The 24868-nt window shown below is 43.1% G+C and overlaps 1 protein-coding gene across 1 annotated transcript; it reads right to left on the bottom strand.

The window, feature by feature from the left end:
• Nucleotides 1–1657: 1657 nt before the first annotated feature.
• On the bottom strand, nt 1658–23799 carry dspb (desmoplakin b). The gene is made up of 24 exons (XM_079267091.1): nt 23181–23799; nt 21708–21795; nt 20653–20771; nt 20402–20552; nt 19382–19507; nt 18842–18901; nt 18575–18742; nt 18127–18231; nt 17931–18026; nt 17375–17500; nt 16927–17079; nt 16331–16485; nt 16104–16230; nt 15711–15897; nt 14951–15354; nt 14659–14837; nt 14237–14375; nt 13717–13910; nt 13110–13272; nt 12931–13014; nt 12748–12855; nt 12463–12561; nt 11154–11630; nt 1658–8477 (listed from the first exon to the last, which is right to left on the bottom strand). Exons 1-24 carry the CDS (start codon nt 23705–23707, stop codon nt 2259–2261), a joined length of 10254 nt encoding a protein of 3417 aa, XP_079123217.1. The 5' UTR covers nt 23708–23799; the 3' UTR covers nt 1658–2258.
• Nucleotides 23800–24868: the final 1069 nt, after the last annotated feature.

Here is a 24868-nt window from a genome sequence, read left to right as displayed (position 1 = left end):
TCACTTTAGGAAAATGGCATGGGCTTAAGCAGGCAGAGGACAGTGAAAGTGCTTGTGGAACTAGGAAGCGGGGACTGAATATGCTTGTGTAACTTATCAAATCAAAGTGTTCCCACACAGGGGAAATCCTCCTCTTCCTAGCTGGCTCCATCTTATCACCTATCCTTCTCTCCTCACTCTCCTAACTCTCTCGCTAAACTCTCCAAACTATATAAACGCTATCCAAACTCTCAACTGACCGCAACTCTCAACCCACATTTTGAATGGAGCCTGAGGGGTTTATATTGCTGTCAAACCACTTCCCGAAGCAGTCACGTGGTACAGCCGCGCAGCGAGGCTTCGGGCGTCATCATTTTTGGCTCCTCCCCTAAATGAAGCAAGCCTCGATACGCGCTTCGAGGAAACGCCCCCTCCATTACTCGACACACGCTTCGAAGCGTCGGCACATCTCGTAACATCACTACTAATAACTAATGAAGACACACAGTAATCACCACTGTAGAGGTGTTTCTCTCTGTAGTCTGTGAACAAATTGTGTTCTGTGTTCTTACCTGTCAAGCTCAGGATCCATTTCTACCAGCGGAATGCGATCGTCTTTTTTATGAATTATTTGCGTCTGTACGTTTTGAAATTGTGACTGTGGCGTCATTATTAAGTAACCCAGAATATGATTATTGTTTCTCTTAAATGATACAACTCATCAAACACTCAGGAATGATGTAAAAAGTGTTTTGTCTCTCCAGCTCTCTCTGACTTGAATTGTATTCATAATAAAGGTTATTGAGGGAAATATCAGTTCATGAAAACACAAATCTTTCTAATAAATGAAGAAAGTTGTTTGTGGTCCTTTTGTTGTTCAGACTACAATGAACATTTATTTAAACCAGATGCCTGGAAGTCAGTTCTCGTGGTTCCTCGCTCAAGGCTCCTCCGAGGTCCCTCCTCCCTCCTCCCTCCTCGCTCCTCCGAGCTAAATAAGAGCTTTGGGACGGCCGTCAATATGGCTGCGCAGAACAACTTCCGGTTCAAGCGAGGATCGAGGAAATGAGAATTAAGAGACTTGGGATGTACCCCTCATTTAACCTATGCTTTTAACTCTCCTGTTGTCTTTTATCTTGACGGTTGGCAAACGACGATTTAGTGCTCTACCGCCACCAACTGGTATGGAGGATGGATCAGAACGCTATTACAATATAAAAATACAATCATATTATTTAGTCATATATGTCTAATATACTGATATAGTAATGTATAACACAAATTGTGTGAGTTCTTTGTAGAATATCTGTTCTTCTGAGATTTTGTATTAAATGCCTACTTTGTTCCACATATTTCTGATGATATATCATATATTATGTTTCTCCTGCCCACAGTAATCACATCTACCTCATGTTGAAAAAGCATAAGCATTTGTGACCAATACTTTACTTCAATATACTTCTGTGTTAAGGCAAGGCAAGTAAGGTAAAATATTTAAAAGAAGAAAGCATTTTATAAATAGATATATATATATATTTAAATTTGAACTATTAGTTCTGACTTGACCAAACTAAAACATTGTATGTGAAACCCTGCTGTGTAATAAACGTATTTCTGATGTAACTATGACAAGTGTGCATGAAAACTGACCATGAATAAGAACAGTCATCAATCCATATGAGAAAAATACTGAATCTTTTTTATTTTTGATTGATGATTGAACTGTTACAAAACAGCTGATTCAGTACATACAAAAATAATACTTAAGCCAATGTATATAACCAAACCCTGCATCCCATCCCTCACAAAACAGGCATTTCAGATGAAAAATAAATTTAAACATAAGACCATTTTGTTACCAATGCAAAGCTTAAAAATAATTGCATGTAAGAAAGATTTGGAAAAAAATATTTGTATTATGTCTATGAAATCTATAAGAAATCTAAGGCAACTTAAGGGAACAAACAATTATATCAATATCCACTTTGAAGAATACCATAAAATGTCTCCCATTAATACCGTAGTCCATTTTCACAAAAATGTCTTGGTGATGTTTATTATCACAATCATTTGAACTATAAAATTATAAAAGCGTAGCATAGCAACACAAAGCTAAAATCAAAAAAAAGCCTGAAGAGCATTATCCTCGAAGTACATTATCTTTTAGTTTTTCTCCTCATATTCAACACATCAGTTGTTTTCTCAACAATCCCTATACGGTTAACAGATTCTGATTCATTTCAAAGAAAAGAGTATGAATGTGCAGGATCTTTCTTGATTTATTTGATGGAGCTGAATGAGGAGGTGGTGAGGCTAGTGCGACTGTGGTGAGAAGTTGATGAAGAGGTGGGGCAGCCTAGGTCCACACTGCTCCTGCGGGAGCTTTGTCTTGAGCCACTCCTGGAGCCGCTGGTGGATCCTGGGGCAGAGAGATTGTAGGGACTGCTGATCCCTCTGGAAGAGACAGATGATGCCTGGAGCATTTTTAACCCATTGTTTCCCTCCACCAGACAATTGTCAAGAGCCTCCTTGTAGGATATCCTAAGTTTGCTCTTGGGGCAAGTTAGGTTCTTTGTGTGGTGTCTGACGTCTTGGAGCTTCTGGGCTGCTCTCTCATCCAGCCAGCCCATTTTCACAGCGTCTTCTATGGTTCTTCTACAGCCCATTTCTGGGTCATAAAGCCCCCCAGTTACATACTGGAACTCCAGGAACCTATGCCCAGCCTCATATGGCAGCCACATCTCCTTCATGGCTTGAGCAGCAGACATCTTCGTCCTGGTTTTGACATCCTCAAAGCCAAAGAAGGCTTTCTGGGCAGGCTTAAGCTTAGAGGCCATGTCGGCAGTTATTATGCCAAGGCGGGTGGCCTCTTGGATGCTGTGTCTATGGCCATTTGTGGGATCAATAATTCCCCCTGTGCAGGCCTGAGCCTCCAGCAGTCTCTGAGCAGTGATGGAATCCACCAGACCACGATTTAGAGCTTCAGTGATGGATATCTTCTCTATAGTGTCTGAGTCAAAGATGGCACCTACAGGTTCCTGGTCACCTACTGTTTCAACAGGAGTGGCCAGAGAGATACATACGCTGGATATACCCCGAAAGGAGTCAGGTGAGTCTTGATCTACACTGCTGGTTGAGGTGCTTCGTTCTGTGACAGTTGTAGTTCTTGTTGTTGTCATCTTGGCTAAGGTAGGTGATATGGGTCTTGACAGGGCTGATGAGGATGGAACTGAGGCTGATGAAGTTCTTAAAGTTGATGATGTCACTGAAGATTTACCAGGGGATGCTGATGTTATTGATGATGTTCTTGATGATGATGTCACTGAATTTGTACCTGCGGCTGCTGACGATCTTGAAGCTGATGATGAGGATACTGATGATGATCCATATTTGGTCTTGTTGCTGATAATATCTGCAAATTCATTAAGGTTGATGATATGCGATTGGTAATTATCTAGATCTGATTGATCAATTACTCCCTTTTCAAGCAGCTCGGTAATATCATACTGTTTTCCAGTCTTCTTGTCATTGATAACAAATCGTGTGGAACCATCTGGAGCAGTGATAGTGATCTCTTCCCATTCACACTCCTGCTCGGAGAGCTCCAGGAAGGTTTCGTAGTCAATAAACCCCTTGTCATACGCTTCACGTATTGTCATCTCTTTATTCGTCTCTGGGTCTACAATTATCACTCTCCTCCTTCTCCGAGTGTTCTTCAGAGTCGACTCTCGATTTGTCTTGTCCATGATAGGCAAAAGTATGAGGCCAGATTTCTTATCTGTGATACAGCGTTTCTTAAGCTCCAGATAAGTTAGGTTGTCCTCTGTGTTGGGATCAAAGAAACCCTTAGCATCACCATTCTGATCATTCAGGATCTTGTTCATTTCCTTATCAAAGTAACCTCTCTTGTAGGCTACGTTCACATCAATACGATGGCTATGTTCAGGATCAATTATACCACCGCTGGCAATCTGGGCCTCTAGTAGACAGATGCCATGACCTCTCTCCACTAGACCTCTCTCTATGGCCTGAAAGAGGGAGATAACCTTGTCTGCACCAGGCACTCTGTAGCCAGTCACAGCCATCTCTGCTGATAGCAGTTTGTCTTTAAACTCTGGCCCAAACAGTCTTTTATTGTAGGCATCACTAACAGTCAGGTAATGGTTGTTGACAGGATCAACTATAAAACCTGAGGCGGCCTGGGCCTCCAGCAGTTCCAGAGTGGTCCCAGGTTCCAACAGTCCATCTTTCATGGCCTGATAGATTGGCATCACCTTATCACTGTCCTCATCAAAAACCCCTGCTATGCAGGTGGAGCCTCTCAGGTAGGCGCGCAGGCGGTCTTCAATGTCAGGGCTCGTCAATCTGCCCTCCCTCAATTGGTCCATGTCTGATTGGTTTAAAAGGTTTGCATCCACTAGATCTATGACCGACACCTGGCCCCTGAGCCCCTGGACAGTTATTGGCTTTTTAGGTTCAGGGAGAAGCAAAAGACCTGTTTTTGGATCTGCTTTGCATTTTTTCTTCAGATATACATAGGTAGTTGCTTGTTGGGTGTCTGGGTCCAGATAACACTTAGGATACTGATTCAGGCCCTGATATAGGTCCTCATCTATGAGATCCCTATCCATAGCAATGTCTTTGGGTAGAAATATACTGAGGGCAGGGTCAAAAATACCCCCTACAGACTCTTGAGCCTGAAGTATACGTAGAGCTGTGTCCTTGTCAATTAATCCCTTCTTCATGGCCTGGCCTGCTGACAGGAGCTTGCCAGTATTTGGGTCTTTGTAACCTATAACAGCAGCTTCAGCAGCATACAACTTTGATTCATCCTCCTTATCCAGGACTCCTCTGGCACATGCTTCCTTTACAGTCAGTTTATGATTAGTTTTGGGGTCAAGGATGTTGCCAGTGGCTGCCTGAGCTTCCAGTAGCATGTCAGCACTGTCAGAAGACATCATTTTCTGTTTTTTGGCCTCTGTAAAAGACATTTTCCCTAAAGGTCCAGCTGCCACACCAGCAATTGATCCTGTCCCCTTCAGAAAAACCTTCATATCCACAGACACCTCTGGGACAGTTTTCTCTCCCTTCAATAGCTGGTTAAATGTTGGCTTGTCCAGGACCCCACAATCAAGCAATTGTTGTGCTGTGACGGTTTTACGGACACCATCAAAGAGTAGTTTGGAGGGGTCAAACTTTTCAGAGACTGGCAAAAGTTGTAGGCTTGCTTGAGACTCCATTTTGCATCTTCCTTGCAAATCCCTATAGGTGGCATCACGCTCAGTTTCTGGGTCAATATAACAAGCAGGGCCCTGGTTCAGAGCACGACGGTGGTCTTCATCCAAAAGGTTGCGCTTGATAGCTATATCTTTGGGAAGAAACACGCTGAGATTGGGATCTACAATTCCTCCCACAGACTCCTGGGCCTGAAGCAGGCGTAGCCCAGTCTTCCTGTCAATTAATCCCTTCTTCATTGCCTCAAACACTGAGAGAAGCTTGGCTGAGCTAGGATCCTTGAAGCCCACAGCAGCAGCCTCTGCTGTCAATAATCTGTCTCGATCCCTAATGTCCACCAATCCTCTGGCACATGCCTCCTCTACTGTCAGCTTCTGATTCGTTTTAGGGTCAATGATGTAGCCTGTGGCAGCCTGGGCTTCTAGTAGCAAATATGCACTATCTTCAGGCAGGAGCAACTGTTTCTTGGCTTCTGAGAAAGACATTTTTCCTTCCCGTCCAGCTACCACCCCAGCAATGGCTCCAGTCCCGTTAAGATAGACTGTCTTTTCCTTAGAAACTGCTGAAACAGTTTTCTCCCCTTTAACTAGTTGGTCAAATGTTGTCTTGTCGAGGACTCCACATTCAAACAACTGCAGTGCTGAGACTGGCTTGCGGATTCCCTCAAACATCAGTTTTGAAGGGTCGTTCCTCTCTGTGATTGGTAGAAGTATCAGGCCTGTGTGAGACTCTGTTTTGCTTCTCCTCTTTAAAGTCCCATAGCTGGTATCACGCTCAGCGTCTGGGTCAATATAACACTCAGGACTCTGGTTAAGAGCATGACAGAGGTCGTCATCCAAAAGGTTACGTTTGATAGCTGTATCTTTGGGGAGGAACACGCTGAGATTGGGATCTAGAATGCCTCCAGCAGACTCCTGGGCCTGCAGCAGGCGTAGCCCAGTCTTCCTGTCAATCAATCCCTTCTTCATTGCCTCAAACACTGAGAGAGGCTTAGCTGTGTTAGGATCCCGGTATCCCACAGCAGCGGCTTCTGCTGCCAAAAGTCTATCTCGATCTCTATTGTCCACCACACTTCTTGCACATGCTTCCTCTACTGTCAGCTTCTGATTGGTTGTGGGGTCAATGATGTGTCCTGTGGCAGCCTGAGCATCGAGTAGCAAATCTGCACTTTCTGGGGACATGCGCATCTGTTTCTTGGCCTCTGATAAAGACATTTTCCCTAAAGGTCCAGCTGCCACACCACCAATTGATCCTGTCCCCTTTAGAAAGACCTTCTTGTCCAGAGACACCTCTGCGACAGTTTTCTCTCCCTTCATTAGTTGGTTGAATATTGGTTTGTCCAGGACCCCACAATCAAGCAACTGCTGTGCTGTTACTTGCTTACGAACACCATCAAAGATCAATTTGGAAGGGTGAAGCTTCTCAGTGATTGGCAAAAGAAGCAGACCTGTATGAGGTTCTGTCTTGCATCTTTTTTTCAATGCTTCATAGCTGGTATCACGCTCAGTTTCTGGATCACGGTAACACTCAGGACTCTGGTTTAGAGCGTGACGGAGGTTTTCATCCAAAAGATTGCGCTTGATGGCTGTATCTTTGGGGAGGAACACACTGAGATTGGGATCTAGAATGCCCCCCACAGACTCCTGGGCCTGCAGCATGCGTAGCCCAGTCTTCCTGTCAATTAGTCCCTTTTTCATAGCCTCAGACACTGACAGAGGCTTGGCTGAGCTAGAATCCTTGTATCCCACAGCAGCAGCTTCCGCTGCCAATAATCTGTCTCTATCCTTAATGTCCACCACTCCTCTGGCACATGCCTCCTCTACAGTTAGCTTCTGATTGTTTCTGGGGTCAATTATGTGACCTGTGGCAGCCTGGGCTTCCAGTAGCAAATCGGCAATATCTTCAGGCAGGAGCAACTGTTTCTTGGCTTCTGATAAAGACATTTTGCCTTGACTCCCAGCTACAACCCCAGCAATAGGACCAGTCCCCTTCAGATTAACGTATTTGTCAACAGACACTTCTGGGACATTTTGCTTCCCCTTTTCTAGATCTATAAATGTTGGCTTGTCCAGGACACCACAATCAAGCAGCTGCTTGGCTGTGATAGGTTTCCGAACACCATCAAAGACAAGTTTGGAGGGGTCTATCTTCTCAGGGACAGGAAGAAGCAGAAGGCCTGTGTGTAGCTCTACCTTACATCTCCTCTTCATTGAGGTATAGGTTACGCCATCCTTTCTTTCTGGGTCCAGATAGAGCTCAGGTCTCCGATTCAGAGCACTATATATGTCATCATTAATTAGGTTACGCTCAATGGCTGTGTCTTTGGGAAGGAACACACTGAGTACAGGATCTAGAATGCCCCCCACAGACTCCTGGGCTTGAAGCAGACGCAGTGTTGTGTTCTTGTCAATCAGTCCTTTCTTCATGGCCTGAAATACTGAAAGGGGTTTGCTTTTGCCAGGATCAAGATATCCTACAGCTGCAGCTTCTGCTGCTAGCAACCTCTCTCTGTCATCTTCATCAACCACACCTTGATCACATGCCTCTTCAACTGTCAACTTCTGATTAGTTCTGGGGTCAATGATGTGCCCTGTGGCAGCCTGAGCATCCAGTAGCAGGTCAACGCTATCAGGAGGTAGCAGATTCTCTTTCTTTGCTTCTGTGAATGTCATTTTGAATATGGGTCCTTCAATATACCCTGGACCTTTCAGACCTACAATTACCACCCCAGCTATTGGGCCTGTCCCTTTGAGACTGACTTTTTTGTCGATAGACACATCAGGGACAGTCTTGTGCCCCTTCACAAGCTGGCTGAATGTTGGTTTGTCCAAAACACCACATTCGAGCAACTGGTTTGCTGTGACTGTCTTACGGACTCCGTCAAAAACCAGAGTGGAGGAATCCAAGGTCGGGGGCTCCCTAACTCTCATCAGCTCCGTTTCCATTGTTTTTCTGACAACAGCTACCTCTTGCATTTCTTTCTGCATGGCTGACAGCCTACTTTTAGAAGTCTCATCAAGCTCCCTGAGTTCCCTCATCAGCTTCTCTATCTCACTTTTCAAAGACTTATTTTCCTTCTCCAGACGTTCCTTGCCCGTGTCATTTTCCCGTATCAGGCCCTGCTTACTATCATACTGATCCTTCCAGTAAGCTAAATCTCTCTTAACCCTCTCGTTCTCCTCCTGCCTATTGCGAAGCTCAGAGTCTTGGGACAATTTCATGTGACTGAGTTGCTCTTCTAGCCTTTGGTAGCGATCTTTGTCCTTTGCAGAAAAAAAGAAGGAAAAAAGCAGAGAAACAAAATGTTAGTCAACTCAGAAAAACATTGATGCATTTACTGTGTATCACAAGAACCATATGCTTGTTTTCTGCAATTTACATCACAGTATACAAGCATATAATCAAGGACAGGTTTGGATCTAAATAATTAAATCAGAAATGATCATGCTACTATCAAAATGAACTGCACCTAAATTTGGACTGGTGCTAGTAAATGTTAATGGTAAATTTAAATGCTATCAAGGAGGACAGCACACATACTTGCTCTATATATTTTTTCGAGAAACAGAACAGTGAAAGCGGGTAAACCGTTTGGCTTCATGGAAGCAGGGCTGATGATGTAAATTTAATGTTTTGTTTTTGCTGTAGCGCCGGCCTTTTTGTCCTGCATCTGTATTCATTTAAAATGTGGCAAAATAGACTTAACCAAAAAATGTCACAGTGTTAAATGGACAACAATTTAACCAACATCAGTTTGATTATAAATATAGTCAAAACATATAAAGAGCTGTGTGCCTTCTAACAAAATATAAAAAAACAACTTAGTTTGCGATATATCATGCACACTAATTCCCTTCAGAAAAATATGAAAACAAGATAATGTCTAAGACAATTATCCAGTCGGAAAAAAACACAATATTTAAAAATCAATAGATTTTCTTTGTGAAATCAACCTTCCCAATCCTAAAGCAGACCCACTATTTTGACTATTACTTTGTACACATTGAATTAGTTACTGTCCACATTCTGTAAATTGCCAAAACAGCACAAATAAATAATGTCAATATATGAGTGCCAATATTGATTGACTGGTCTAAAATGGCATGAATAGTTGCTTCCAATACTGTCAAATTAATTCGATATTTCACATGTATACCAGTGCCATTTTACAAGTTGGCAAAATGTGTCTTAAAGATCATCAAGATGCTACAATAATATGACAAATAACAATCAAACTGTACCAGACCATCAGAGGACCAGCGGTAATGATTTCATTGATTATGTTGATCACTCTGGGAAAGATGGAAAGGCAAAAAAGCATGCAGACTGCACATCTTTGCACAGTGTGGGCAGAGAGACCGTTGGTTGGGGAGGCACATATTATATTTGCATGCAAGGGATTGACATGCAAGTTTATTCAAACACATAGAGCAATATGTGTTCAAATCAGAGTAACCAAGTTGGAGGCATCTATAGGGGATCTAGAGGTGTTCCAGCGTGCAGGCAAAAGATTGGCTCAAGACACTAATAGCTACTTGATTGATCCAAATTAGGACTTGGATTTGGAAAGACAAGACTAGTCAAGGACTTAGTGCCAAACTTCCATGTACCTCGGTGGCCTGCTTTTGTATTTTCTCAGTCTCCAGCTTGAGTTTCTCCCTCTCCGATGAGAGCTCTGAGACCAGGTTGCGGTAATCTATATTGCTCCTCTCACTGGCTTGCAGCTGCAGCTCCAGACCCGAAATCTGGGAGGAGAGCTCATCGTCACTTCCCTGTTTGGATCTCAAGAGTTCCTCTTTATCATGTTGTGTTGCCCTTAGTTTCTCCTCCAGCCTCAGCCTCTCTTTGGTCTGGGTTTCTGTCATCTCCTTCAGCCTTTGAAGCTCAACAGAGTTCTCGTTCAGTGCTTTACTCTTCTCCTCTATAGTTCTGTAAAGGCCCCCATGTCTTAAGTTTGCCTCTTTGCCTCTGGCCTGCTCCTGGAGAAGTTGTTGCTGCAGGGCCTTCAGCTCGGCGTTTAGCTGTGTTATGTGCTCTGCAGAGGTCTTGTTTTGTCTCGAGCTTCTTTCCATCTCTTTCTGCAACCTAAGACGCTCTTCCTCCCCTCTCTTTTCTGACGTGCTGGCATGTTCTTGGCTCAGGCGTAGAGTGGTAATGGTGTTGATGTAGTCTGTCATGGTCATGGTGTTGTTTTCCAGCTCTGTTTCTACCTGCCTTCTTCTGGATACTTCCTCTTGGTTAGCCTTTCTCAGATTCTCCACTTGGCTTTCTAGCCCATCTCTCACAGCCTGAAGGCCCTTCATTCGTCCCTGTAACATGCTCATGTTCTGCTCTACTCTGCTTTGCTCCCTGCTCTCCCTCTCCAGTTCCAAACGCATCTCCTGAAGCTCCTCCTCGCACTCCCCCAGCTGGGTAGCAGCCGTTGATGAACTGGTTAGCTTCACCTGCAGCTGGGCCAAAGTCTGTTCAAGCACACTTTGTCCTTCCTCTATAGTTCTCCTCCTGCGGGTCTCCTCCTCCAGACTATGTGTAATGTAGGCCAGCTCCTCACTCTTGTCCTGCAGACTTTTCATGACTTGAGCCAGCTCCTCTGTATATTGGCTGCTTTCCTCATCTATCTGCCCCAACAGCACCTCCACTTGACTTTCCAGTTCTCTCCTCCTGCGCCCTTCCTCTGTGATGACAGCATGCTGACTGTGAGCTTCTTCCTCTGCCCTCATCCTATGTTCTTCAGCCAGGCTCATAGACATCCTGAGCCTCCTGAGTTCCTCCTCCAGATTCCTTCTCTCTGCCTCGATCCTGTCCTTCTGCAGCTGGATATCAGCTGTATTCTCCTCCCTCTGGGCTGCCAGCCTCTGGATATCTGTGCGGCTGACGTGGATCTGGGATTCATAGCTGAGCTTTAAGTTATTGATCTCCGTACTGAATTGGCTCCTTACCTTTGACATCTCCTTTTGTAGCTCCTTGATCCTCGCTGCCTCCTCAGCCAACTGCCGCTTCAGCTTTTCAAGCTCGTGGTCCTTATCTGCAACACTCTTTTCCACCTCCATCTTGGACCAGCTGACTGTCTCCAGCTCCTTCTGCCTCTTCCTCAGCACCAACTCGTACTCCTCCTGTTGCGTAGCGTAGCGTTCCTCTGCCAGCCTCCTCTTCCTCTTTTCTTCTTCAAGCAAGTAGTTGGCACGTGCCACCTCATCATTGAGGTCTGCCAGACTGTCATTGGTGGCACTGCACTGCAGCGCATTGGTTTGCTTCACCTCCTGCATTGACAGCAGCCTGTCCTGTGAGCTGGACAACTCCAGCCGGTAACGGGAAAGAGCATCTTCCAGAGATTTGTTCTTAGAGTTGTGGTCTTGCATGTTGTCCCTCAACTGCCGGAGTTCTTCTTCTAACAGGTCAATCCTGGTGTTACGAATCTGAAAGCAAGATGAAACAAAGGTAATTGCAGAGGTAGTTCTAAGAACTTTAATCAAGTACATTTGAATGCACTTATTATAAAAACACTTCACCACACTGTACTTGGATGATTGATTCAAATGGGTTTAACTGATTCATAAAAACACTCAACATCCAAAGAATATCCAAAGCTTCTTTAGGCCTGCATTATTGGTATTCTGGCCACTTGGGGGTCAGTGCAACAAGCTGTAAACACAACGCTGACATGACATAACTAGGGCTGATATGTTGTTACAAAGAATTTGCCAATTAACACATCGACCAGTCATGGAGCAAGGATACATTTAGCTTGAGGCAAGTCCAATATTCAACTTCTGAGTAAATATATATATTTCCTTAGTTTCTAAATGCGCCAAAGTTTTCACCAGCTTGTCTCTAACTTTGTCCGTCTTCCATTTGGTACAGGGCGGGTAGTGTACAGTGGGTTTATCAGAGCTGCTTTGCTGAAACAGGTGCCTACTGCACCTGGAAACAGGAATGATGTGAGTGGTGACGATGAACTAAAACAGTATGGTTGTAGGTTGTGAAACCAAATCAATTAAAAATAAAGATACTGAAGTGTGTAAAAACGTGGAAATTCCAACACTAAAAGGGGTTATTTTAAAGGAACAGTGTGTTGCATTTATGGGGATCTATTGGCAGAAATAGGTTATGACATTAATAATTATGTTTTCGTTAGTGTAAAATCACCTGAAAATAAGAATTGTTTTTGTTACCTTACCCAAACAAAAATGTGAAAGAACACAAAGCATGCACAAATATTCAAAGAACTACAAAATACAACATCAGTACCTTGAGCTCCTCCATGTTTTTGAGCAGCTCTCCCAGGAATATGTAGTAGTCACCAGAATGGGTGAACAACTCCATGTAACGGGTTTGTAGTTGTGTAGCCTGAGACAAAGACAAGGCAAAGATAAATTTAGATAACACGTCAATGAACTTCACTGATTCATAGAAATGTAACCGATCATTTACCTTAACATACAAGCATAAACGGGAACAATTTTCAAATATTTGTGGGTCACCATATGTTAAAAGTAGCTTCAGTGTTTTAATGAGACAATTTGGTTTTATTACTTCCAGATTAAGATCCATCGACGGTGACTTCAACATTGTCCTTTTGATCGGGATGTTGAGCAAAGTCTCTAAACCAGAGGTGTAAGAGGCCAGGTCTGTTTCATAGTCCTGTAAAACAGACAAAGTCATGAAATTAATTATTTTAATGAGTTTGAAGGCAGTATTGTATGTAGGCCTCCTTACCTTGATAGCATTCACACAGGCCTCATTGTCCTTCAGCACTCTCTCTACTGTCTCCCTCTTCACTTTGATTTCTGAGTTCAGGGCCTTGAGAAGACAATAATATAAAGATGTCAGATGAGTTAAAAACACATGGACATAAAGCAAATGAATCAATAGAAATGAAGGGCTGAGCAGGAAACCTTCTGTTTGTCAATATGATCTATCAGTGCTGGGATGCTCTCTATCTTGGTGGCCTGCAGGGCGTCGTGTTTTTTCTTTGTGGCATCAATCCATCCAATAAGGGAGGTGCTGGTTTGCTTGTAGTGCTGCAGCTGAGGCTGATACAACTCCAAATCCTGGACTCTGAGCAAGAAAGAGAACAAATTCATAATAAAGCAACATATCGTCAGCGTGTTTTACAGTATAAACTATTGATTAATGTGAGACACAGAGAGAAAGACTGAGAGAGTAGCACGTGCACGCCAGTGTAAAAGGGTTGTGCTGTGTTGAGGGCTGTAATCAATTTACATGTTTTTAATGAATCAATCAATTGTTGCCCATCACAAGTTCCCTGTGCACAAAATGCAACCTTACAATTGTTTACTCAAGCAGCAGTCCTTTTTCCTCTTACATAAACAACATACATTCAACCCATGCATGAGCATTCAAGAGCCGTATAGGACTCACAAATCTGTGCTAAATTGGCAAGCACCAATCCTGTGAAGCACGCCAACTTTCACAATCTGTGTGTGAACGGGCCGCAGACCCCTTGTGTAAAACAGATATCTGAAAGAGAGGCAGACATACCTTGTGTCAATCTGCCCTTGGATTCGTCTCCAGCGGTCTGACAGCAGGTTCACCTGGTCAGTGTATTTGTTCAGCATCATGTCACACCTGTGGAAGGGCCCGCCCACCTGGCTGTTCCAGTGGCTGGCCTTGGCCAACTCCGCCTCCATGGAGGCCAGAACATTCTTCTTTTGATCGAGCTCTGCTTTAATATTCTAAACACCAAACAAAACACGGGAGACACCAGTCAAATGTGACATCCGTGACAAGTTATCAATATGTTTTTAAAGAATCGTGGCATTCAGAAATGCAACACATTGGGACTCTTCAGCTTTTTTCACATCAGTTTTCTTAATTTAAACTGATGGGTGACCACTCAGCCAAGCAGTAATACGCAGTGGTTGTCTGTCCAAGCAATGATCATTTGTTACTCGTACAATACATGTAAAACGTTAACTGAAGCGCAGAAATATCTTCCAATATAAAATATAAGCAACATAAAAAAATATTCTGTGAAAATATAATATGTCCTATAAAATACCTTCAGGGCCAACAGGTAATCCTCCACTTCACTGTGCGACAGAGAGGTGGTCTCTTTCTCTGTCAGTCTTGCCTCGTGAACTTTCACTATGTCTTCAGCTCGTGCCACACTCTCCAGCATGTCCCTTAGAGCCTGCAGCCTGATAGAGAGGAAGAAATGATGTGAGAAGACATTTATTGATAGTGTGAGATCGATGAGTGTTTTTCTTTACATTTGTTGGCTTAGTAATGTGTGAGAAAAGCGATGGAACTTTTAATACTCTAACAAAAGGACATCTGCTGGAGAAAACAATTTAGATCTATGATCTAGTTGTGTGTATAAAATGTAATCTCAGGTTGTTCTTGCCAATGAGTTCTTGATCTCAATAAGACTTCTGGAATAATCAAAGCTAAAAAACCAACAGTTTGCTTGCGGAGGCTTACCGCTGCAGGTAAGCTGAGGAGCTGCTCTCCAGACTGCCCAGTCTTTGGTCAATAACTCCAATCTCACTGCGGAGGAACTGGGCTTTATCAGAATCATTCATGCCCTCCAGCTCCATCAAGATACGCTCCTTCAGACGCAAGTACTCCGCATGCATCGATTGAACATCACGCTGCACCGTCTGCAGGGAAACCCACAAGTACAGTTATTGCAATGAATATGTAATGAGAATAAGATTTGTTTTCAATACTGCATGCTTGTCTTTTTTTTGGATTCATGAGTTTTCGTGTCTACCTCTAACTGAGAGAAGTTGAGGCCACAGTCGTGCATCCCGTCGTCTCCGAAGCAGATGTGAACGTGCTGACTCAGTGTGTCCTCGGCGCCCTCCAACCTGATTCTGAGCGCATGCAGCTCAGATAAGCTGCGGGAGGAGGAGGACGAAGAGGAGGAGGAGTAGGCAGGAGCGGCAGAAGTAGAAACCACCTTCACCTTCTTCACCACCTTGGTCTCTTTATCAATTCTTTTCACTTTTTTTATCTCCGCTCTTCGTCTTTCTTCTTCCAGCCTCCTGGCCTCCTCTTCACGCCTCCTGGCCTCCTCTTCAAGCCTCCAGGTCTCCTCTTCGCGCCTCCTGGCCTCCTCTTCGAGCCTCCAGGTCTCCTCTTCAGTTGCTTGCTGCTCGGCTGCTTGCTGTACTTCTATTTGTTTTATTCATAATAGTTGGAGGAAAATATGATTCTATGTTCATACAGTGGTTCTAAACAATAGTCAACACCAATATAGAAATTGGGCAACATTGGTGGTAAAGGTGATTAACAAAATAATTGAATTTCTGTTTTATCAATGAACTTACATTTCTGTTTCACTGATCAAGTAATAAAAACATGCACACTAAATTATAATTCTAGTCACCAAAAAATAACTCTTGTCTTTTTACTGATTTGATTTCCATTCAATGATTCATCTTTTAATTACAACAATAAAAGTACACATCGACACCTGCAAATCAAAATATAAATTGGGGTGTGAGGTTTATATTTTGGGGAATACTGACTGTAATTAGGCAGCTGCACCACGATCAGATCATAGTGGGCCTGAGCTCCGGTGAACTGGTTCTCAATGCTTCTCTTGTCCTCATCAGCAAACATCTGGGAGCCGTAGCTGCTCAGTTTGAACTCCTCGTAGTGAGTCTCCAGACTCTTGATAAGTTGACGGTATGCCTCAGGACGCATGCTGGACACCTGAACACACACACACACACACACAGACACAAACATTAAGTTTGACTTACGTCTAACCAACATCAGAAACCAAAAGGTAAGTAAAAGGACTCCATTTAAAACATTCCCATGATACTACTTGTATGCATCTGTTTGGAAACTTTCCATTCTGTTGAATAGCTGGAAAACAACAGAGGCTGACCTCAGAGAGCTTACTCATCACTTACCATGGACACGGTGAGGGAGTTGATTTTGTTGATATCCAAGAGGCAGTACTGCCAGGCGATGAGACTCTTAATATTGATGTACAGCTGATTCCAGATTGACAGGATGGCCTCATAGTACTGCTCGTTCCTTGGGAAAACACAGAGACAACATTTCAAACTTAACCTCAAAACAACAAGGGTTTTTTGTATCTTCGTCTCAGCCACAACAAACCCTTTTTGCATCTTACTTGTTGGCCATACTGACACTGAGTGGGTTGGGAGGTGGTACGATCAGGCACACAGAGGGCACCAACATATCAAGTCCTCCGGGGCCCGTAACGTCCCACTTGCTGCGTTGACTGTTGTCCTTCAGGATGGCCTCATTTTCCTTACAGATCACCCTCTGTGGAGTCCAATAAAAACCAAATGTCATCACCAAATAAATAAACAAACAGAATCAAATCTGGCTCCACAAGAAAAGTCTGAGAAAGTTTTAAAGGTTTAAAAATGTATGCGTGTGCAAATAGGTGTGTGCCAGGACGAGAACACATTGGCAAGCGGTTCCAGCAGGTGATTGGCACGTATTGATGATGACTCCCTACATAAAGAGTGAAGACGGCATCTGCTTTGGTTTCTTTAGTCTGACTAGGCTCTCAGTATGTTAATCCAAATCAGTTAATAAACTAAAATGTTTTGTTTTCTGTGATCCATGTCCATGGTTGATTGGTGAAATGGGAAAGATGGGGTTTATTCATGTTGTGTCTTGGTCACCGCTAGACCGGGCATAACGATATGAATTTATTACCAACGGTGTGTATATGTGACGTGATGCTTGAAAACTGACCTGGTCTTGTTTGAAGTCACACAGGGCTTTGACAATGACGGGGCTGTTGCTCTTCTCCTCAGGGTTTCTGGGTTTCAGTCTCACAATGCTCTTGGACTTACTGACCAGATGTCTAACCTGCATCTTGTTTTCCATAATCTTCTCCTTCTCCCTCTGGAGACAATAATACAAATCAAGATTCAAACCCAAGAATAATATTGATAATAATAATGCGGATCAACAATAATAATTAGAAACTGTAGCTGATTCAAACTGAAGACAATGAAAAAAATCAAAAGGTTGAAACTTGAACACATAATTACAAACGGTTAGAAGGTGAACACAATTGCAACAGGACAAAACAGCTTACTGCAGTGAAAAGACCAAAATAATTGTGAGTGGTGAGTTTTGACCAACTACAGACATTCTGACATTATAGGAGAAATAATTAGAAAAGAAGCTGCTGTACCTCCAGTCCCCCGAGGAGCTCCATTAGGTTCTCCAGTGAAGTGTTCTTGTCACAGATGAACATCCTACGGACCGTCTCATGTTCCTTCTGCAGACCGCTGTACGTCTCATTGGCCTCTTTGAAGAACTGCGATACATCGAAGACATCATCAGGAACGCATTATGTGGTTTCTACAGTGATATTTTGACATTAAGTCCGTTAAAATGAAAAAAACAGCGAGACCATCATATGCTAAAATCATTGATGACAACAGATGAGAGGTGTCAGGATCCAAATGATGATTGATGATGATTTTTAATACCATGGAAAGATATGTGAGTGTTTTTACACGCTCCACTGTGTTGACAAGCTGCTCGCTAACTTTGTCTGTCTGCCATTTGGTGCTGGGCAGGTACTTTATCAGAGCTTGTTTGCTGAAAACGACAGCAATGAGAGTGAGACTGTGGCATCACTATGAGTAGCACCCTTTACTTCACACATTTAATCATTTAATCAATTGTAAATACATAAATATGTATGAAGAGTGGCTTTAAGTTGTATGTTCTTTTCATGTAACCTGGTTGTAAGCTGCGTTCTCCTTCAGATGAATATCAATGCACTTGGTGATTTGAAGAAGCCAACTCCACTGCGTCTGCAGAGTGTCCCTGTAGGCCTGCAAAAACACAGACAAAGAAAATAGAAACATTGAAGATGAAGCTCCCGCTTGTAAATGCATGTAAACACTGTCTGGTGATGGAGGGATCGGTCCACACCTCGATCTTGTCTGAAGCTGGATGTTTGTTCTTCAGGAGGTTATCCACTTTGGTTTTCAGCTTATTCAGGTCCTTCTCTTTGTCCTCCAGGGCACTCATCAGTTTCTGTTACACAAGAGGAGGTTTAGTAATCACAGGGGATGCAAAAACATCAGGATGCAGTTGGAGGAACACTCTGTGGCGTCCCTTTAAGTGGATGACTGACTACAACTGCCAAAAATCAAATGTATCACAGATGAATGCTCCTTTATGAGATGCAGATTAACTTCATAGAAAGACATTAGTGTATTTCAGACACACAGGATTGCCAAGAATGTTAAGCAACTAGAAAGAAGCTCTTAAAAAACTTGGAATCAATCAAGGATTTCTGGAGTGTCAAGGCATCCGAATGAACCCAATCCTCCCATTTTTCCAATTGGACTTTTGATCCTTTAAACGCTTGACTTACTGAGTAGCTCTCCTGCTTGCGGGGGATGTACTGGTCGACATTCTTGTCTCCCCAGTCAAACATCAGCTCCTCCTCCTCCTTGTCGTTCACCCACATGATCTCTTTGGACATATCCTGAATGATGTGCTTGAGCTCTTGCAGCTGCTCGGTCCGTCCATTTGACATTTGCTAGCAAGGGAGACGAGAGTATGTTTCAATACAACAATTCACCTGAAAATACGCACCACACGTGGTGATTAGCTAACATAGTATTGTTTTTGCTTTCACCTGCAGACTATCCCATTCCTGATCCAGAGCGTGAGCATTGCCCTTGTCTCCTTTCTTATTCTGCGGGAAGATAATCAACCTCAGTTAGTGGAACACACTCTCAAGAAGTTATGTAAAAATACAGCAGCCTGTGGAGCTGGAAACATGGGAGCGTTTACCAGGCAGGGGGGTCTCACAAAAAGATGCTACTGAGGCGCAACATTGGATATTTAGGATCCAGTCATTTTGTAGGTTGAATCATACTCGGGACTAAAAGTAAGTATATCTTGGCCTTTGCTGCTTCAATTACTTCTTCTATAATCTGTCTCTTGTTAGACCCCAAGCTATACACTAAACAGTAAACCACTGAAGTGCCAATATATCAACTAGTACCCATTTAAGTGTTTTCTCTGATATGTATATATATATATATATATATATATATATATATATATATATATATATATATATAAGTAAAATGAATTGACTTCTGTTGCAACCATAATAAATTTGGCATTGTTTCATCCCAGCGGCAATGATAAATGTGCAGACTGAACCCACCAGGTCGTCTCTGGCTCGGTCCACCTCGGTGCTCCTCTGGATGGAGCTGTGAAAGTTCTGGTGCTTGTTGAGCTGCTGCTCGATGGCGGCAACATCTTCTCCCCAGGAAGCGGTTTCAATCAGACGCTGAAACGCAAACAAATGATATTTGAGCAGCAGAAACAAACTTGTGCAGCAAAAACACGCTTACTTTAAGTTAATTTTGCGGCAGACTGCAAAACCTTTTTTGCAGCCCAGATGGGGAGTTTATTAAAGTGTCTTTCAAACATTACACTGCTACACACTTAATCTCACCAGCAGGTGGTGGCAGAGAAACAAGTTCGATTTTTGTTCTCTTTTTGTGAATTCACCAAAAACATCTCAGGAATCTACCAGAATAAAATTGGTCTGAGAGTTGATGACAAGACAAAGCCTTCTTTGATTGTCTATTTCCCTGCAGTACATCCCAAAAACTTGGGAATGACCTCTTGTGTGTTCTTGTTTTTCTTTCAATTCCTCATAAATGAACGGGAAACATAATTGCCACGAGCTTTACCATCTCAATCCAGTGTCTCTGACAACTCATAGCGGAAAACAGCTTTCATGTCTCAACTCTTGTGTGCACGGTATTCTGGTTTAATGGGATCTGTCAGTCAGTTTCAACACTGCTTATTCCTTTTTCTTTCAGTGAAACTACATTTAAAATCTAGCTTTTGAGTGTGGAGGAACTTGAAAAGGCAATAGAATCCACAATAGAAATGTAAACAAAAGGGGTATCATAAAAATACAGAACCTGTTCAGTCAGAGGTGAATAAACAAACTGCATATGGTCATTAATCATGATCAGGATCATCTTAGTTCTTGAATTTAGAACTTCATGCCAAATATTTCTTGTCAGCACTTGACTGACTGTCTGGGTTAGGCATGCTGTGTGTGTGTGTGTGTGTGTGTGTGCGTGTGTGTGTGTGTGTGTGTGTGTGTGTGTGTGTGTGTGTGTGTGTGTGTGTGCGCGTGTGTGTGCGTGCGTGCGTGCGTGCGCACCTTATGCTGTCCAATCCAGGCCATAGCATCTTGGAAGCTCCTTCCAGGCTCCTCCCAGCCTCCGGAGCTCCCTCTGGTGCTCCTCCTCCTCTGCAGGGAGCCGGTCATGGCCATGTGGACCCCCTTCAGCTGGTCTCTATACGTCTCCACACTACGGATCAGGATAAGAGAAAGACTTGTATGTAAATCACTTCAGATACAGATAAACAGAAATCATAAGAAGGAGAGAGAAAGGGATAAGTCTTCCTTACGTCCTGACTACGTTGTCATTGGGCAGTCCCATTTTTCTCATGTCCATCGCGCAGTTCTTCAGCTGGTCAATGGTCTCTTTGGCCAGCATCATGTAGTGCTCTGCATCACTGGCACTGCCCTGCAAGGCATGAACAAAGCATTCATGGTGGTGTACAAAATCACTGTGCAGAAAGACAAATGCCAAATATGCATCCACTCCTACTTCTACGTTGAAATGTGCAAAATGTTGGATTTTTCTATTTTTAAACTGATAAAGGACCAAAAAGTGTCACTTTTATACAATTTATTCAGTGTCTACCAACCGAAAGTATCCGACAGCGGGTTCCTTCTCATTTATTTTCCTATTACCTGTCATTAAAAACTTTATGTCGGGCAAAAACTTTGTTGATGTTATTTTCTGGGATATGACATCGTCTTTGCTTCCTTTAACAAACATTTTCGCTTTACACCGACTTTGTTGACATGACGAAAAATGTCAAAGTCATGGAGAAAAACTCCATGAGAAATCTGACCTCCTTGAAAATGGATAATTTCATGACTTTTGAAAGGAAGTAATTAGAGGAAATATTCACGACAGTATTTTACACATTTCATTCAACTAAGAGCCAGCGATGTCAGCTAATACATCACACAACCACTTCATCAACGCATGCAACGATGGGTTTTGCACTTCTAGTGAACTTTGCAGAAAAGCACACAAAAATGCACAAAAAGAGTATGTGTGTGTGTGTGTGTGTGTGTCTGCTGTAAATGTAAAGCGGTGACAAGTATTCACAGGCAGATGAAATATGGCTCAAGGGGGTTTGGCTCTAAAAACTGAGCCTGCAGAGAAATAAACAAAATTCTTCTATTATGAGTCTATGAGTGTGACAGTAAAGGCTCAGTCATCCAGTTACGATAAAATATCATTTCTGTCAATCTTTCTGCATCAAGTGAAGCTGCAACACAATCCTTTTACTTTTGAAATAAAGACTAGAAGAATGAGACAGGCTTGTATTTGCCGCACTGAAGGAAAAGAGGCATTAGCAGCTTTACAAAACAAAGCATGACTCACATTCTGAAGGGCGTATTCGGCTGTCTTCAGGTACTCCTGGCACTGGGCCTGCAGGATCATGGTTTGCTGCTGGATGGAACTTGAGCCACTGCAGGGAGCAGCGAAGTAAACTCATGACCACAAAGCTAATTACGATAATAAAGGCATATACATCACAATATCACAGTTTAGACCAGTGCTTCCCTACTTATCAGTTGTGAGCAGTTTTCTCCAAAGAGATTTGACTTGTAAAGCAATATGAGCTGGGCTTAGTTCATACATGACACAATAATAAAAGCTTCATTATCATCGTCATATGCAGTATAGGCTTAAGTTGGTGTCGTTCACAACATAAGCATGACATAAACAACAATGTAATAAGGGTGTTTCATCAAAAAGGTCACCCTTTCTAAATAAAGTCAGATGTATCTCTGGCATTTCTGTACCACAACTTCTTGTTACTCATCAGCCGCTATTTGTACCAACAACAATATATTACACAGCAAAACTTCCCTAAAACTAACGCACACTTCCACAAAACAAAAAAATGCTGGATGCAAAAACGGCAACGAACAAAGATCAAAACAGCCGCACACGTATTTCCTTTGCACCAAATGTATTTTGTGCGCTTTTGGTAGTAGCTCAAATCGGCTGACATACCAGCCCAGTCGGTTTATTGGTCTAGTTCTAGTCGTTGCTGAATAATTGTGCGGATTTTTCGTTGAGAAAACACCACAGACACCACTTTTCTATTCAGAAGGCCTACACAAATACCTGGTAATAAACATCAGCAAAATCCATGACATAAAATTTGTAAGAAATTATCAAACCCAGGAACTAATCAACATCTTGTCCGCCAGATATACCCACTCTGCCCTTTTCTAAAGTACCACAGTGGCATATTTCCCCTGTGGGTGGCAGTGCGGAAGGTCTGAAACTGGCACAAGCTGTTGCAGTGGAGGGAACTAAGCAGTTCAGTGTGAGCTATAGATCAAACAAAGCTGCTCTACAGCGATACGCTGATTCTAAAAGAATCTGCAAAACAGCAGCTTACGTCATCATTAAGACATGTATTCTAGTGCAGCTTGGTTTTGTTATCACTGTGTAGGCGATATAGGTCAGGTGGTAACTCCTTGAACAAACAAACTATGAATGCACACCAGCCAAATTCTTCGAGAAAATAACTCTTATTAAGTAACAAACTACTGCAAATATGCATTTGTTTGGTAAACGTGTTTGAGCTGCAATTGCCTGGGCTTTTATTTTATTTTAGCTGAAGGACTATTATGTCTACACACGTTGTGCAGGGCCGAAATAAACACTGGGATAAAACAGGCGGTCATGATTAATATTTGATAGCAAACAGCAGCTCTCCAGGCTGGCATGCATCCTCCCTGCAGCGAGGGCCCCTAGTTTACAGAAACAGGCAACAGATGGCTGCGAGGAGAGCGCAGATGAAAGAGTTGTAAAGTTAACCAGAAAATGAAGCCATACCTCATTCCGCCTCCCATTCCGCTCATCATTCCGCTCGTCATTTCGCCTGACATTCCGCTCATCATTCCGCCTCCCGTACCGCTCATCATTCCGCCTCCCGTACCGCTCATCATTCCGCCTGACATTCCGCTCATCATTCCGCCTCCCGTACCGCTCATCATTCCGCCTGACATTCCGCTCATCATTCCGCCTCCCGTACCGCTCATCATTCCGCCTCCCTTACTGCTCATCCTTCCGCCTGACATTCCGCTCATCATTCCGCCTCCGGTACCGCTCATCCTTCCGCCTGACATTCCGCTCGTCATTCCGCCTCCCATGCCGCCTCCCATGCCGCCTCCCATGCCGCCTCCAGAGGACTTTGAAAAGCTGTTGGTGTTGTATCCGTCCAAGTAGGGATCGTATCCATTACCGCCTCCGTGCACGACCTCGCTTCGTGCGTAATAGGTGGCCCCCCCTCCGGTCAAGTCGCCTTTGGACCCGACCCTGCGGGACACGTTCAAGCCCTTTTGGGAGCCGTACATACTCATTCTGACACGGAAACTGCAGCCAAAGCGACTCTGCGGAATCTACCGTGGGAACTCAGCAGGCAGGTAGTCTCTCTGTCCACCTGTCAGCCCGGTCCCCTCGGTGCGACTGCGACTGCGGAGCAGGGGAGGGTTGTTTTGGGACGCTGGTGGCCACACCTCTTTGTCATTCCCCAACTTGCTGAGCCAAAAACAATTCTCCCCGTGCCACTCCCCTTCAAACTCAGCTGGAGGCAGAGAGCGTGTTTGTGCTGTTATATCTTTGTAAGGACCAATTTGACTTTCAAAGTGAGGCCATCTTTGAAAGGTTGGGATCATTTTTTTAAATTCAGGAGACAGTTTGGAAAAGTCGAGACATTTTTGAAAGGTAAAAATATTTTTGCAAAGTGTAGATTTTTGGTTATTTGGAGTGGATCGTTTTGACAGTTTTGGAAAGTAAGGACATATGGCCTGGTTCATACTTCAAACGGCTGTTTGAGGGTTAATAATTGGTTTTACGTTTAAGGTTAGAATGAGGTTCACATTCATGTGGTTAGGGTGGGGTCAGGCAGGTAGTGGTTTGGGTAAGGACCTGTAATGTGTCCTCACAAGTATACAATTGGAAAATGTGTGTGTGCCCCACAAATTGTGTTTTCAAGTAAAGCTAAACTAAGTGCATTGATCATTCACAAAAATCAAATGAAATAAATAAAGACAACAACATAAAATGCAAACATTTTCTTTGAAACCTTGAAATATCATATGCTTTACAACATATGCACAATTTGTATTTGTAGGCCATTTCTCACATATTGTGATATTTTAAAACACCTTGCAATATACCGGTATACATTCTGCAATATCTCTTCAAAGGCACAATGACTTTTTGAGGGTTTTTCCTCAAAAACAATGTATTGACTCTATCCTCTTAATTACTAGACGTGTGTGTTTTTGTCTGTATTTAGAGACCTGGTCCTCTGCCTGTATTTTCTTATTTTTCTGTATTGGGTGTCAACCTCAATAAAATGTCATAACCAGCTGCCAGATCGTAAACGCGTTTTAAAGAGGAAGATATTGAAACTGGTAGACATGTTGTGCTAACAAACACAACGTTGACAAACTGACAAATCCTGCTCATTGTGCCTTTAAGTGACTCCTGTAAAGGTCAAAGAGCTTCAGGGTAAA

Source organism: Melanostigma gelatinosum (genome assembly GCF_949748355.1).
Source record: "Melanostigma gelatinosum genome assembly, chromosome: 4".
NCBI classification, from domain to species: domain Eukaryota; kingdom Metazoa; phylum Chordata; class Actinopteri; order Perciformes; family Zoarcidae; genus Melanostigma; species Melanostigma gelatinosum.
This window is presented reverse-complemented; position numbering and strand designations above follow the sequence as displayed.

Coding starts and splice junctions, on each gene's coding strand:
- dspb (XM_079267091.1), bottom strand. CDS start 23,707: ATGAGTATGTACGGCTCCCAAAAGGGCTTGAACGTGTCCCGCAGGGTC. Junction 16,231..16,330: donor AGTGTCAGTATGGCCAACAA/GTAAGATGCAAA, acceptor TGTTTTCCCAAG/GAACGAGCAGTACTATGAGG. Junction 13,911..14,236: donor ATTACCTGTTGGCCCTGAAG/GTATTTTATAGG, acceptor TTTGGTGTTTAG/AATATTAAAGCAGAGCTCGA.